The sequence below is a fragment of the Xyrauchen texanus genome, chromosome 41 (assembly GCF_025860055.1).
Source record: "Xyrauchen texanus isolate HMW12.3.18 chromosome 41, RBS_HiC_50CHRs, whole genome shotgun sequence".
In the NCBI taxonomy this organism is placed as follows: Eukaryota; Metazoa; Chordata; class Actinopteri; order Cypriniformes; family Catostomidae; genus Xyrauchen; species Xyrauchen texanus.
The window spans coordinates 7,336,998-7,354,433 of record NC_068316.1 but is presented as its reverse complement, the minus strand read 5'-3'; the positions used below and the strand labels follow the sequence as shown (position 1 = coordinate 7,354,433).

General features: G+C 37.7%; 1 protein-coding gene across 1 annotated transcript; it reads right to left on the bottom strand.

The window, feature by feature from the left end:
- Positions 1-6,531: 6,531 nt before the first annotated feature.
- On the bottom strand, positions 6,532-12,657 carry dtx3la (deltex E3 ubiquitin ligase 3L a). Its single transcript, XM_052114252.1, has 5 exons — positions 12,590-12,657; positions 12,365-12,498; positions 11,851-12,020; positions 8,161-8,372; positions 6,532-7,977 (listed from the first exon to the last, which is right to left on the bottom strand). Exons 2-5 carry the CDS (start codon positions 12,438-12,440, stop codon positions 7,908-7,910), a joined length of 528 nt encoding a protein of 175 aa, XP_051970212.1. The 5' UTR covers positions 12,441-12,498; positions 12,590-12,657; the 3' UTR covers positions 6,532-7,907.
- Between the last annotated feature and the right edge of the window lie 4,779 nt (positions 12,658-17,436).

The window sequence follows — 17,436 nt, the reverse complement described above, 5'->3', positions numbered from 1 at the left end:
CATCTTTGGGTGTGGTGGTAACAGAGGACAGAAAAGGTGGCCTGGTGTTTGAAAAGAAAATAAGAGTCGAAATGAGAGAAGACTTTGAGATGAAATGAGACGATACAAGACAAGAGAAGATGCGAGAACATCATTAGTGTAGAGCAGAAATGAGACAAGAGGAAAATAGTGGAGAAAATATGAGACAAGTGTAGACGACATGAGAGTAGGGCATAAATATCAATGAAAATAGAGCTGAATAAAGGAGAGGAGAGGAGACAACGTGTGATGAGAGTAGGGCAGAGACGAGGAGAATAGGGCACAGATGAAATGAGACAAAAACAGAGAGGGAGAGGAGGGGCATGAAATGACATGAGACAAGACAACATGAGACAATAAGAGAATAGAGAATGAAGATTAGGACAAGGGGAGACAAGTTGAGAGCCCAGATGAGACCATTAAAACAGAGATGTACAAAGGAGAGGAGTTGAGTGAACATGAGACAAAACAATATGAAAGAGTAGAGCAAAGAATAAGAGGACAGGAGAATAGAGCAGAGAAGATGAGATGAGACAATATGAGAGCAAAGGTTAAATGAGATGAGGGCAGAACAGAGGAGAGGACATGAGATGACATGAGACAAGACAACATGAGATGAGATGAGAGTAGAGTAGAGTAGAGTAGAGCAGATTTGAGACGGGGAAGAATAGAGCAGATGAGATGAGACAAGAGGAGATGAGAGCACATGTGAGATGAGACAAAAGCAAAGCTGGTGAGGAGAGATGAAGACGATATGAGACAAGACAACATGAGAATATAGCAGAGATGAGACGAAAGGAGAGCTGAACAAAGGGATGAGACAACATTAGAGTAAAGTACAGCAGAAAAGAGAAGAGACAACATGAGATGAGAAGCAGAGCTGAACAAAGGAGAGGAGCTGAGATGACAGGAGACAAGACAACATGAGATGAGAGTAGAGTAGAGACAACAGGAGAATAGGAGATGAGACAAAAGCAGAGCAGAACAGAGGAAAGAAGACAACATGAGACAAAACACAATGAAATAAGCAGAGCTGGAGAGGAGAGGAGAAGACATGATGCAAGAAAACATGAGAGCGGAGCACAAGAGGGGAATGAGAGACAAAAGGAGAACAGAGGAGGGGGTATAAGACAAGAGGAGACAAGAGGAGAGGAGATAAGAGCAACATGTAAAGAGAGTAAAGCAGAGGCAAGACGGGAGGAGAATGGAGCAGAGGAGATGAGACTAGATGAGCACATTTGAGACGAGACATAGAGCAAGAGGGGAGATGGAGACGACACAGGGGCAGATCTAGACATTTCCAAAGGAGGGGGCCACAGAGGGGCCAAAGTGTGCAGAGAGGAGCCAAATTAATAATGCGTCAGCATGAGTCTATGCTCTTGAAATCTGAACAAATGGCCTAATACATAAGGCATGTAAAAACAAACTTATCAATACCTACATAATATTTTTATATTCTTTTACATACTCTGATCACCTCATTTAATAATTTAATAAAGGAGCGGTTCTTTGATAACAGCTGAAAAAGAGTTATCATGAAATGTATTTTGCATGAGGAGGATCACATTTAAATCCAAATGATAATCCATTAACATGGAACAGAACATGAACATCAAACAGCAAAATATAAACTAAAAATAAATCTATACAAACAAATCTTGCATTGTATGGACCCACAGAGCTAAAATATTCTATTAAAAATCTTTGTTTGTGTTCTGCTGAAGAAAGAAATTCATACACATCTGGGATATGGAGGCCAAAACCTGCATAAATAATAAATAAATAAATGTAATAATAAAAAAATAAATAAAGGAATAAATGTCTTGATAAAACAAATATAATTAGTTTTTAATTAAATGTATTCCTGAATTTATTATTGTATGACTTTATTCCTTTATTATTTTCTATATTTATTTTTAACTTTATTTTTATTATTTTTAACTTTTAATTATTTATTCATTTATTTTGCATATTTTTTTATTTATGTGTTCATTTATTTTGTATATTTATTTATTCCCACATATATATTTATTTCCATATTTATATATTCCCATATATATTTATTTATTTATACTTGTATTTATTTTTACTTTTCTGTGTCCAACATGGAAATGAGGAAGGCGGTCCTTGCGTAGCTCCAGTGCATCATTGGTTGAGAGCTCAATAGTACTTATCGGAAGCAGATGGACGTCCCACCTTAGCACCCTCTGACTCGCACAGATTTTGAATATGCAGGGAACGTTTTGCAGAGAGTTTAACAATTCAGGATGTGCTTGGATATTCATACCGGCCTACAGCTCGCCTAAAACATCAATAAGCACCTCTACTCTAAATGAAACATAGTCATTTGATGCGTGGTTATCGACTTCATTCGCAAGTTGCGTAACTCTCTAGATATATGTGAAGCGTCAGCTATAGTTTTTATTTTTTTATTTTTTTTTTATTGCAGAACTTATATATACATACATACATAAACGATCAGGGAAATTAAGCATGGTTGTATCTTTTACAATGAACAATCATAACAACAGAAATCAATAGTATGGATTTGCGGACATCAAAATATGAAGTTATATACACAGAAAAAAAAAGAAAAGCATAAGGTTAAGGTTAAATCATATCATTTATGAAACTTGTTGAAGAAACAGCTACCCATTTATTTTGTGATTGTAGTATAACCAATACATCTTGGATTGACTTAAGCTCTTATGTTTTTGGCCCCACAAATAGCTATAGTTTACAAGATATAGCGATGACCTAATGTCACTTCAAAACAAGTCAAGAGTAATCGAGCACACACTTCAATCTACGATAAGCCAATGGTAAACAGGACTCGCCCACATAATTATCATAAAAGAGACAGAAATGTAAGAATAAATACAAAAACAAATAAATGTGGGAATATTTAAGTATAGAAATAAATACAGGTGGGAATAAATAAATATACAAATAAATGAATGCATAAATAAATAATAATAAAAAACAAATGAAAGAATAAAAAAAGTTTTAAAGAATAAAAATAAAAATAGAAAATAATAAATAAAAAGAGAAAATAATAAATAAAGGAAAAAAGTCTTTAAACTTTCATTAAAAACTAATTATATTTGTTTTATCAAGACATTTATTCCTTTATTTATTTTCTTATTATTACATTTATTTATTTATGTATTTATTTATTATTTTTGCATGTTTTGTCCTCCATACTGGGATGGCACAAGGGTGAGTAAATGATGAGATAATTATAATTTGTGGGTGAACTATCCCTTTAAGCTAACAGATACTCAACGCAGATCTATATTGTTATAATAAAAATAATTCCAGCTGACAAACATGGGATTCTCCATCAATAAAGCCTGTTTCATTCTGCGTTTCGGGGAGTGAACTGCCATCAGGCTCAAGTAGACTGACAGCATAGCAGAACAGTTCTGTTCATCATCATTCTGTACTACATCATTTTATGCTGCTTTATTAACTCCTATTTTGCAAACAGTTGTGATGATAAATAGGTTTCAAGTGCATTTTAAAGTTCGTGACGCTGGCTGCTCCACATAGTCAACTAACTGCGGTGTGTCCGACGGGTCTGTGAAATCTGGTTGCTCAAATGCATCTCCTCTGATCACTTGTGTTTGGATTTCGAAGGGAGTTTTCATGAGGATATACATCAATCACTAAGTGTGATTGACTAGTGTGTTACTGCATGATAATAAACCATAAGAAAGTGTGCAAAGAAAGCATGACGAAATAATATGCGGTTTCTCAGATTATTTTGCTTGCAGTGAGAAAGAGGCAATGCACAGGGGTCTCGAGACGTATTTTGAGACAGATAAGTTGAACCGCTCCTAGTGAGAAATCTACTATAATTCACACAAATGTTTCTGTCAAAACAATATGCTGTACCTGCAGATATGATTTTGCTTGGACATTTCGGCTTAGCAACACAAGTATGCAAATGAGCAATTATTATTATTTTTTTTGACAAATGCTTTTCCAGGACAGGGGCACTGAAGGGCCAATCAGATTTCAGCTGGGGCCATTGCCTCTGTGGCTCCTCCCCTAGATCTGTCCCTGAGACGACATGAGACAAGACAACATGAGATGAGAGAAGAGCACATTATGAGGCAAGATGAAAGGAAAACAGAAGAGATGAGAGGAGACAGTATGAGATATGAGTAGAGATTAAATGCGAGAGAATATGAGACAACATGAGATGAGAGTAGAGCAGAGACAAGACGAAAGGAGAATAGAACAGAGGAGACGAGACGAGGAGACGGAATGAGAGCACAGATTAAATGAGACAGAAGCAAAGCAGATGAGATGAGTTGAAATAAGATGAGACGGCATGAGAGGAGATTAAAGAACAAACAAGACGAGAGGAGAATGGAGATGAGACGAGACAAGTTGTGGCCCTGTTTCCACCTGGCATTACCATTACTCCAGTGACTACTTGTGTTCGGATTTCGAGGGGAGGGTCTCTGATTTCATGACGACATACATCAATCACTTTGTCAGTGTGTTACTGCAAGATAATAAACTGCAAAAAAGTAATAAAACATGACAAAGAAAGCGTGAAAAAAAACAGCACACTGTTTCTCCCAGATGCAGCTGAAATTTGATTTAAGAACAAATGCAACATTTCAAGCAGAATTCTCAGTTATTTTAGTATTAACCTAAGTTTTGGATGTGTGTTCATGTCATCTGTCTCTACATGTTGATATCAGACACACTGAAAAAGTTCAGTGAAGTTCTCATGTTTGTATACAGTCCGTATTCGCTTTTTCAAAGGTTCCGGTTGGATGGTTATTTCCCTTTAAAGCTGCACATAACTGGCAAAGTTTAAACTCTTGTTTTAGTACAGCAGTTGATTGACAGGTGAGGGGTGGTGCTTCGCTGTTGTCTGGGATGCAGTCAGGATGGATTGCGTTTCACACCTCAAAATCGATTCTGATTACCTCCGTATGTGGTTTCAGTGATCCAGTCACAAAAAGTTTTGGATCCCGTTTCAAACTCTATATAACGTTGCCTACTTGTGATCGGACTTCTAAAAACATATCTTAATACCAGGTGGAAACATGGCCTGAGATGAAAGCACAGAAGAGATTAGATGATAGCAGAGCAGAACCGAAGAAAAGAGATGAGACAAAAGGAGACGAGATGAGATCATATATGAGATGAAACGAAAGAGCAGAAGAGAGGAGATGAAATGAGGCAACATGAGATGAGAGTAGAGCAAAGATTAGAAGAAAGGAGGATAGAGGAGATGAGATGAGATCAGATGAGACAAAATGAGATGAGGAGTATAGAGAAAAAAGGAGAGGAACTAGTTAGTAATTAGAGAGTGCACTCTAGAAGAAGAATTGACTTTGGAGGGCAGTGTTGTTCTTGGAGAGGATACCCTGCGTTCACATCCATCTTCAGTGTCTGTGAGTCTGCCTTTTAATTAACAACTTTAGTATCTGCTTTGTCTTCTAAAAAGAGACGAAGTTTAATTGTGCCCCAAATTAAACAGCCTAATGAAAACATGCCTTCAGCTCATTCATCACAAACAGCCACAGCACAGAACAACTTTCAGCCCCCCCAAAGGGGAAGTCCACAAAAACACTCATGGGAAGAATGGGAACACTTTCTAATGAGAATTCCAGCTTTGTTTTCCTTAATGAAGGCTTGTTGGTTTCTCTGTTAGGGGAAGAGTCACTACTAACAGATGATCTCAATTCTCTGGATATTTGTATTGAAAAACAAGACAAATAAATGAGTAGAAATAATCTTTGCAGTCTAACAGAGGGTTAAAAATGTTAACAGTGGATGTACAGCAATGGGGCAGGATATAGACGAGAATCCAGCTGGATAATGGGAAATTCCAATACAACTTTCTCAAGCTGGTTCGTGACACATTCAGAGACAGTCTGGCTCCTCCGGGTCTTGAACAGAGAGAGGGGGGTAGTGACAGAGGAAGGGAGAACCGTGCAGATTAAGGGAGGATGGGGCACGGACAGATTTGATAGCTGTCACAGTCATGGTGGCGGCTGACAGTTGGGACTGATGACTCCTGGTGGAGAAAGTAGTTTAAGAACACCCCAGGAGATGACGGAGCCCTCTCTAATGGGACCTGCCAATCTGATTACTCTTTATTGTGTGTATAAAGCCTGGTATGTAATTCAGTTTGAGGAGAACAGAGGGGCACCGTCAGCCTGGGAAAGTTCACACTTGGCAATGTGCAGACTCATTTCAGGCGAGGAGGAAATATTACAGAGAATGTGTTGACTTCACCTGGCAGGCCATGAACACTGAGCAGGTGAAGAAAGAAGTATATGATGTTTGCTTCGTTTAAACTCCAATTGCAGTATAGAATTTCTCACATTTATCTATACTAAATCATAATCGATATTTGAGTCAGATTAATTTCAAGATACATGAAATAGTGGCAAATTAAAGGAAGAGTTAAAGGAACATTTTAATTTCTTTCATTATTTTGCCACGCTCATAATGTTCTAAACCTGTATGATTCTTTTTCTTTTGTGGAACACAAAAGGAGTTATTTAACAGAATGTCCAAATGACAAAAAAGCACCATAAACGTAACATAAAAGCAGTTCATATGACTCATGCACTAAATTTGAAGTACAGACCAAATTTAAATAATGGAAAATCTTCCTCTCCATCGCAACTCTTTAATCGAATTCAGGTAAATGTAGCATGTTTTACATCAATGACATTAAACTTTAAATGTTTCTGGTCATGGTGTGTGATTACATAGACACCAACCAGTACACTGATAACTATGGAAACCCTAAACAGCAAGGTGAATTGCTGTCACAGTGATTTATTTATTTATGTATTTATTGTCTTAGTGCCCTGGTGGCCAAGGTTGGTACTGCATGATAATTGTTAGCTTGTATTCTCAAAAATAAAATGTTGCTGTTGTTGAAAAAACATTTAAGTGAAAAACTTTAAATGTTATTTCCAGAGGGAAAAAAAATCTTTCAGAATTATTATTTTAATTTTTTTCCAGAGAAACAAATTATTTTCAAAGCCAAAAAGATATAGGAAAAAAATATTTGTGGATTTTTTTTCTTTGTTGGAGCATAGGCTCAAGAAGGACACCAAAAAACCTAGACATTTGTTTTTCATTATTCACCTTGACGTTCAGGTCTTCCACAGAGAACTGCCAAAATCAGCTTATTCTAACAATCCGACAATGCCAAAAAAAATAAAAAAGGTGTTTACATGTTATTTGAAATCATCGGATTATTCTCCGCTTTTGACATCAAAATGAAAACACTCATGCGTACAATAATTGCTCACATTGGATAAAACAGTAAGAATGCAGTTAAAGGTGTTTACATGCAATGCAAAATCATGATAATGTGCAAAAATCTATGCGTGCATGAAGCCATTAACTGTACATGACCTCACATGTTGTCGGCTTCAGCATTAACTCAGTAAGATTGTGTATACTATATCAATGCATTTATTGACATCAAACCTGGTGCGACACATTTTGAGTTAACAGCAATGTTTCATAAATTCATAAACCTCCATGAAGAGAGAAAACATTTTTACATTTGTATTAAAACAATTTATAAACACATAAAGCATATGTACCGTACAATGGCTCGCAATGTATGCAATGCTGTCTTACTTCCAGTGAGAAGATTATGGTCTGTTTAATACAAAATACACATTGTCTAATGAGCGGCAAGATACAGGATACAGCGTGCACCATAGATGCAACTGATCAATTTCCAACATTATATACAGTGGACTTTATTTGTCCATGTAGATTTGGCTGTAAATGTCAAACTCTGATTGACTGTCATATGAGCCTCATTATCCTGGTCTCACAGGGTCACGATGAAGTTAGTAATCCACAATAGTAGTCATAGTAGTCTCTTATTTGATCCCTTTTACCTTAAGACTCTTACTCAAAATTTTCAGGTAGTTTGGATCTGGAGAACCCAATCTGAGAGGGTGAAAGAGAAAATTATATACATTTAATTTATACCCATAATAATTATCCAAGTAATTGTCCACAACTGGGACAACAAAGAACATTTTCACAGATGTTATAGCTGTAATGCATGTGGTAGGGATAGTTGTGATCTGAGATGATCTGAGATGAAGTTTAATTAAATTTAGTATGTACCTCCCAGATACCCCACCATCTAATGGCTTGAGGGGAATATCTGCAAGAGTCACACAGTATTCGCCGCTGCTATCAGCTGCCACAGTGAACAGCAGCTTTTGTTGAAAGGCCACTTCTAGTTGCCGGAGAATCTTTGTCCCCATACTGTTCTGAGGCAGGAAGGTCATAGTCTCCATCCCGTTGTATCTGTGCCCTGGGTGTGGATGCCTATCCTACAGGGTGAGAATTGCACTTAAATCACACTTAATTACAAAATTATCAATTTTACTATTCAGCCTATGTCACTATGTCATTTTATTAATTTAGCATATGGTTGGGCCAACATTGTAATGGCAATATTGATACATTTCAATGGGATAGTTCACCCAAAAATGAAAATCATTTTCTCACACCTATGTTGTTCCAACCTGTATGGCTTGCATAATGCAAATGCATGTTTTATTAACTCTATGACCTAACCCCATCCCTGAACCTAACCGTGAGTAACATTTTTAATTTATGAAACCTCAGAATCTTGCTCAGCATTGTTTGTGTGAACACTATTACTTCCTGGTTCCCATGGAACCGGAACCCATGCCTCAGAGGTTGCTCATGCAGTAGTGCTAAAAGGACATTTATTTACACTATAATAGATGCAAAAATGTCTGATGGTGCCTTTTACTAATTCAGCTGAATGGGGTTTATTTCCAGGTACACGAACTGTCTGAGGCAACATGCTTATGTATCCTTGTGTTCCACAGAAGTTGGTTTAAAATGATATGATATAAAATGTCTGCACTACTAGTAAAAATAAAATAAGTTGTCCAACAAGCTATGCCAACAGCTCTAAGACTCATCATGCCCTTTTGCGCTCTCTGATTCCCGCTGTATAAATAAAAGGTAATAAACATTTAACATTGTAATAAACAATACCACTATAACATATAAAAACCAGACACAAAGTGTGGTAGAGGAATCGGGTTTTCTGATAACATCGCCGGATTGAACGACAGTTGGGGATACAACACATGAGGTAGGATGGTTTTTCTGTTAACTAGTAAGTGTAACGATACATATTCTGAGTATCTTACAAATATATCTGGAGCTTGACAACTTGTGTGGCAATACCTTGTGTGTAGCTTATCTGTCAAGAAGAAACTAGACAAGTTCGGCATCTCCATCGAACCCCAAAATTTCCCTCAATGCCCTTCACCTTGTAAATGCGATGCAAATGTTCACTCTGGATTTACTCCGTTCTCTGTCTCTGTTAGAATTTTGGCTAAGCTAAATATCTTTTCCTCTGTACACATCTGCCATGGATGTTAATTTTCCCCCGGTTGAACAAGTAGCCACGTCCCAAACTCATATGTTGAGATAAAAAGTGATGGGTGGAGTTGAGTGGAGTACCGGTTAAAGTATAAGTATCAATGTTTTGAAAGTGCCTGGGAGGTAAACCCACCAATGGCTTACTTATAGTGGCCAACAGTGGCAAATTCTCAGGGCCAGCAAAGCCTTCCCTGCTGGCCTAACATGCCAAATAAATACATATTTTTCATCATTTCATTCTCAATCACCTCTTTGCCTATGTGTTGTTAATCGCTTTCCACTCTTAATTAATATACAAACAGTTTATCCAATCAGAATTTATTCTTTGGAGGCAAAGGCAAAGAGTTCGAGATCTTGCTGATCAGTTGGCTGTAATCGCTGTTGGTATTGGCGTTGAGAAAGAGATCCTTATGGATTTAAAAACGCAAGATGTTCTGCATGACCGTGTGATTGCTTAATTTATTAAACAGGAAAGGAGGACTGATTTTCACTTCAAGTAATTTGGTAAGTGCTTTTTGCATTGTTATAGCAACATTAGTTTTCTAAGTGTAAATTCGGCTGCTGGAGCATTCAGTGTCGTTTCAAGTTCTGACTTTATTGCATGGACGTGTTTTTAAAATGTCAGTTGGTATTACTAGTTGACTGCCATGTAATGTATGATGGGCATACGGTGTCTTATTCATTGTGAAACTGTGTTTTCTTAATGGCATAAATTCCACTGAAGACTAGACTTAAAATGCTCTGCCCATGGCTGGTTGCCAATGTACACAATCGGAGATAGTAGAATGTATTTTGACTAGGGCTGTCGATTTAACACGTTAATTCAGTGTGATTAATTTTACAAAAAATTACGCGTTAAAAAATGTATGCAATTAATCGCAATGCCCCCAGACCATAATAAGGAAGATTCCTGAGAAATGCAAGCTTGTAGTATCACCTGTTTACTCCAGAGGGCAGTAAGTGAAATTTCAGCTGTGTGGCAATGAGCAGTTTATATAGTGAAGGAAACACTTCAGTAGGCAGAATAACACAAACATGCGTTACATTTTGCGTTCAAAACACTTGATGGAGCACAAATGCGATCTAAGGGATCTCAAGATGAGTTTAAAGATTGAGTATTAAACTATATTTAACTTGACACAGTGACCTGAACATTTTATGTTTATGATGCAACATACTCGAGACGCGACACAAGCACGTCTGACGCAGGGTGTGGCTGGATTGAGATCAAAATTTGGAAGTTACCTTCAAACTTATTTATAAGTACTACCCCACTAATTATTTTCTTGTAGAGAGATTTAATTGTGATGTCGATATATTCTGTACATTTTGTGGTCTGCAGGCGGAAACATTTTTTTATTTATTTTGGAGTTGTCCCAACTCGACTTGTTTTTGGTCTGATTTCTGCAAGATTGTTAGAGATCATATTATTCCCAGCTTTCAAATTAGTTTTGAAAATGTTTTATTCTGGGTTTTGTCTCTTTATGAGGAATATTATTGTTGGCAAAGTTTAGTATTCATAAATGTAAGTATGGTGGTTATAAACCATTAGTTTTAATTTTTCATTCAGAGGTTCAGCAACACCTAAGAACAATTTCCAATTTGAGTAACAAGAAAGCTGTAAAGTATATTGAAATATATTGTGTAATATGTGAAATGGATTGCTGTGAACTGTGTGCTAATGATTGACTTATGATCAATAATATGGTAGTAAACAATACATTGTATTCTAAAGCCGCTTTTTGTATTGTCTTATTAATGATTAACTCTTCTGCCACAAGATTGTAATGCATTTTAATTATCTGAATATTTTTGTTTTATATATATATATATATATATATATATATATATATATATATATATAAAAATAATTTTTTATATTTAAAGATAACTATGTATAATTCTATACACAATGTAATTAAAAAATTGTATCGATTGACAGCCCTAATTTTGACATAAAAAGTTACATACTTCACCTCTAAGGACTTTTATTTTGTTTACTTTTGTATGATGTTAAATATTGGTACTGTGTTGGATCGCCACTTGTAAAACCAGTTATTAGTTACTAAAAAATTCAATAAAATGACATTTATTTATGTTTGAGACAAATGTTTTGTCATTTGTTTTTCCAAGTTCCACACATAGACGACACTCAGACTTCATGTGCTTCATGTGAAAGCAAACTCTTAGAGACTCTGCATGAAACTCATGAACAATGCTTTTTGCACACATCATTCAGTGTTGGTATTTACCCTGTGGAAGTGTATGAGAAACAGGCTGGACAAGATTCCACAGAGCAGAGAACAAGATAGTCTAGATGTTTTAGAGAACTCTGCTAATGACTGAAAATGATACTGTAAAACATAAAATATGTGATGAGCTCACCGACTGGATGCCATCATCAAAATGAAAGATGATTTGAAAAGAGTCATAGTCAGGGAATCCTGGCAAACTCCGTCTTTCAATATTCCAAATCATTTGCCCTCCCTCAGGCTGAGTCCCTTGTTTTATCAGTGCATCCTTTTTGTGGTTAGGTCCTTTAGTTTCTGCTTCAACTGTCATAAAATATAACATGAATTTTAGCATATACAGTTACCCCAAAATGTGTACGTACTAAAGCCTTATGTACTAAAGTATGAATTGCACTGCATTAGATAACAAAAATCATACCAAGTGGCATCTGCAAACAAATTATGCTGCAAGACCTTTTCTCAGAACTAACCTCATTTTTCTAAACCATTTTTTGTTGCTTTTAAACAACTGGTCCTAAGGGTCTTTTGAGTGGCTGTATGAAGTTCACTAGCAGAGTAACCACAGGTCTCAATAACTCTGGACATATTTCACTAACATTAACATATTTTTTTATCGCTTGACCAACAGAAAGAGCTGGGAAACTCACCCATTTCGGTCAGTGGTGGAGGGCCTTTTCCATCCAGGTACCTGGTGCAGTGCATCTTATCCTGTGAAGCCCCCATGGTCAGAGTTAAAGAAGCAGTGATTTTATACGTCAGCAAATCATTGAAAGCACACAGCCTGAAACAGATAAAAACATAATATAAGCATCATTAATGATTGATTGATGTGTAGCATATTTACAGTTGTCTTGATGTTTCAGTGTACTTACCAGATGCCTTGTAGGGTGTACACTTGCCTCTCTGTCTCTCTAGAGTGGAGTGCTCATCTATGCCCTCACTGCAGGGTTTAAACTTTTTTCTTAGGTCACAGGTTGTAAGCACAAAATAAGGGCATAAATAAGGAAGTGAAAACAGGTGTAGTTAAACCGGTTCTGGATGAAAGCTGGTTGAGAAGGTGAGGGCCTTAAGGATTTAAGAGCAGATAAGTGGGGAAAGGTTATTGGTTTAAAACACTTCAACAAGATTTTATCTGATTTAGTTGGAAATCATGACAATCGCTTGATCTGGTTCATTCTCAAGAGACAGTGCTATTTGTGTCCCATATACATATACTGATACAGGTGATAATGGTGATAAACTTAAAGGAACAGTTCAGCAAAGAATGAAATGCAATATCCTGGTCCGTCATCTCAATACAATGGCAGACGATAGGGACTCTAGGGAATGCTTAAAGTATCATGGGAGAAGTTCATAGTGGAGCTGGCTTTGTTTAGCATTAAGAACACAGCAGGTTCGCACATGACAAAAGCAAGCCACTGTGAGATATATCATGAATGTGCTACATCAAGGTTTTCACTGAATATTTAAATTTTGGGCTGTTACTCAAAGCCTAAAAACCTGTATGACAGAAGCCGTACAGGTTTATAGTAACATAAAGGTGAGTAAAATATGAAAGAATTTTAAATTTCTGGCCAAACTATTCATTTAACAGAAAGGTGACCTACTATATAATATACACTTCTTATTGCTTATACATTCATAGAAATGTCAACCTAAAATCTTACTGTTAACCAAAAAGGCCATGGACATTGAATGTGCCAACAACTATACATTTGCAGATTTCATATCCAAAATACTTTATGCAAAACTTTCTGTTCCATCAATACTCTGAAATCTCTTTAAAAAATGAATGTAATCGTTCTGACATCAAAATGAAATAAGAAACATCATTATATATTTTGATACTTATTTATTATTTATTAAGTCTGTAACCACAGGGTTGGGGGTAATAGTTTAATAATTGGAAAAATGTACATTTGTTGACCTCTAATCTGAACATTGGTGGTGCCCCAATGTCTATGCCAGTTACAGCCCTTATACTTTCGGTCTCGGGTAAGAAAATATTATTGCCTGAATATTCAGCAGTATCCTTTTCAAATGAAATGATAAAAAACTACAAACTTTCCTGACATTTTCCAGTTTTTTCCTAGTCACCGTTTCCTGATGTTAAGATGACAATGTTCATACAGTATCTTATCTCTATCATATCATATCTCTAAACTTTCTAATAGATTTTCAATGCTCTAAAGCAGGGGTTTTCAAATTTCAGAGGGCTGCATTGGGGTGCTAGGGGGCCTTTCTGTCAGTTCGAACCAGCCTGCTTATTCTCCATTGACCTCTCTCATCAACAAGGCATTTCCATTTGCAGAACTGCTGCTCACTGGTTGTTTTTTGTTATTGGCACCATTCTGAGTAAACTAGAGACTGTGTGCATGAAAGTCCCAGGAGATCAGCAGAAATACTCAAACCAGCCTGTCAGGCACCAACAATCATACCAATAACTGAGATCACATTTTTCCCCAATCCAATGGTTGATGTGAGCTTTAACTGATGCTCCTGACCCATATCTGGATGATTTTATGCATTTCACTCCTGCCACACGATTGGCTGATTAGATAATCATATGAATAATATGCGTAAAGGTGTTCCTAAAAAGTGGTCAGTGAGTATATATAAAGTCTATAATATAATGCTTTTTCACAAACAGTATATATGGGTCTGTATACATTAAAATATATACTGCCTTAATTTTTAACTAGGGTGTCCCTCACACTGCAATCATTTTGCAGTGTGAGGGACACCCTTTGGTTTATTAAAAGTTTGAAAAACTCTGCTCTGCATAGTGTTTATCTCATGATGTTTCAGAGGCCATATATTGACTGTAAGTGTGTCGAGGTCTGTTCCTTATCACACACAGATGTGTGTTCCAACTCTATAAATTATTATTTAATAAAGCAAGGCTACAACAACATGTAGTGTCGTTCTCCAGAAGCGTGGAGAGAAATATCACTCAGAGAGTGTATGAAGCCATGGATTCAGTGCAGAGGCTCAGAATGAGATGAGAGGAGATGAGACGAAAGACTCCTGGCTGAGGAGATATTGAGAATCCCTGCCTTCAGCAGACAATCAATCCAGGGACCTGAGAAGAGAGATGGACCTGCTGATCTTTAGGCTTTGCATGTGTTTACTGTAAGTTTAATTGGTTTTCTGTGAGGTAACACAAACTGAATTGTTTTTGAGAGTTTGTCTGTTTATCTTTGTACATTCTGTGTCACACGCGCACATAGAAATTCCCTTTTTTGTTCGCTCTCATATACATATTTATTACAAATGCTGAGTTAAAAAATGAATTTTTGAGGAGCATTAGAGTCTTGATGACTTGATTAGAAGCGCAAGGAGCTAATCAACCAGATAATTCACACACACAGCAGAGAGTAACCTCTGATTAATGATATTGATAATCATATGCATTTTCAGAGTGTGTAACTAAGAGACAATCACACGCTCTGCCATCTTGTTCTCTTAGGCAGGAAACCTTTTCTCCACCATAATATTTCACACTTAAAGGACCAGTTCATCCAAAAATGAAAATCTTGTCATCATTTACTTACCATCATTTTGTTCTAAACTGATTTTCATGACTTTTAGTTCCATTCACAATTCCTACCCTGCTGAAAAGACCAGCATGGCAAGTCAATGGCTTATGCTGTGTTTTGTGTGCTGGTCCCCCAGCATGGGATGCAGGTGTGCTGGTGTCTTCACTAGGCTTTTAAACTAGCTTAACCAGCTACACCATCTAGGTTGTGCTGGTGAAAAGCATGGATATGTTGGTCCACCAGCTAGACCAACACCAAACCAGCACTAGCCAGCATAACCAGCCTAAACCAGCATGATGGGGCAAAAGGCACACCTTAGAAGGATAGTTCACCCAAACTTGTCAGATCAGTCATTGTTTATTCACCCCTGTATTGTTATAACACCATATTCATTTTTAATTTTCTTAACACAACTGGAGAAATTGTGAAAAATAAATTGTTCTCGGTGATGTCATATAACGGCAGTTTATGGTGACCATCTCTTCATGCTTCAAAAAGACACAAAAGTATAATTCAGAAGTCTAATAAATTATTCCATGAGACTCATGATTGTTATGAAAGCATGCAATAAGGTTTGGTGAGAATGTTCACTGACCGTTGAACTCCTCTGCACGTGAGCTTTAGAGCGACACTCAATATAAGTTATATTTTCTACATTATGTTAATCAGAGATTTTGTTTGTAAATACATCTATTCTTCCCCTACAAACTCTTCAGACATGTATGTAAGTTCTGTTCTCTGATTTGTGTGCAGCTATGTTGTGTTTTCTGTTGTTAATATCACTGGTGGTGCTGTTGAAATGAAGCAAAATTAGTTTTCGCTTGAACGCCCCATCTCGTGCATGCTGCGTCACTACTGTTGCTCTCCTGCAATGAGCTCTAAAGCTTGCTTGCAGTATCACGATCAGTGAAAATTTGTACTAAATAATACGTCTCAGGTTACGTAGTGTAACCCTTGTTCCCTGAAAAAAGCGGAACGAGATGCTGCGCTGAGAAAAGTGCTTTGGGAACAATCCTACATTGTGACCAGCTGTGAATATGTGTGTAACACGTCAATGAACATTGACCGGAATTTATAGTCTCGATGCACCTGTGGCCAGGCTATAAATAGATGCATCACCAGCGTGTCGTTAGATATATTTTTTTTCTGAAGAGCAGTCCTGGGACATCCCAGTGCGGCAAAGAAGAGCAGCATCTTGTTCCGCTTTTTTCAGGGAACAAGGGTTACACTACGTAACCCCAGACGTTCCCTTTACAAAAAGCTTCACTAGGATGCTGCGCTGGGTGACTCAGGGAGAAGTAGAGGAGACATTGCGCTATTCATAGAGGCAAAGAGGTCCTCTTCTGCCCCTTAAAATCTCAACCAGATTTGTTACAAGTGGAGCGAGCCTAGCACTTCCTGTGCTGTGGCGGAATTTCTATATGAAGATATGCATCCATGAGATTTATGGTGACCAGCCAAACGTGATATAGGGCTTGTGACACGATCGTCTTGATAGTTAGCATCTTGGACTTGAACGCCCTGACTGGGCAGTTCAAGCCTGAAGATCTAAGGTCGGACGCAACCCCCCACCCTTTTTGGAAACCAGGAAGTATTCACTGTAATAACCTGACTCTTTCTCTGGAAGGGGAACATGTTCTATGGCCCCTTAGACCGAGCGATTTTGCAGTTCTTTTCACAGTAGAAATGCCTACTCTGGTTTACGGTAGTGGGGACCACACCATTGAAACACGGAGGGAGGCGAGCGAATTGAATTCTGTAGCCCTTCTCTACTGTTCTTAGGACCCACATAAAAATATCTGGTAGAAGTTTCCACACTGCCAGGTACTCTGAGATGGGTATTAATTTAAGACTTCCTGTTGAGGGGGTGTTGAGTGTTCCGCGTCCTGGATAAATGCAGGAAGCCTCTGCCTCCCGAAACACCAGAGGCGGCGGGAAAGGAGAGGATTCATGGGGGTACAGGGAGGGGTGAAGTGAATGATACACGTGCCCCATCCCGAGGGGAGCTACCCCCACAGGGCTAGGCACAAGACCATCAGGGCTTTTCCTTCTAGAAATTACTTCCTTGAGGTCTTGCTCTGGGGGCTGTCGAGGGCGACGAGCCTGTCCCCAGTCTCTGCGAGGGGGAGCACGACTCGCCATGCTCTGCTTCAGAGCCTCCCTTCTAGAAGGACTGGGGC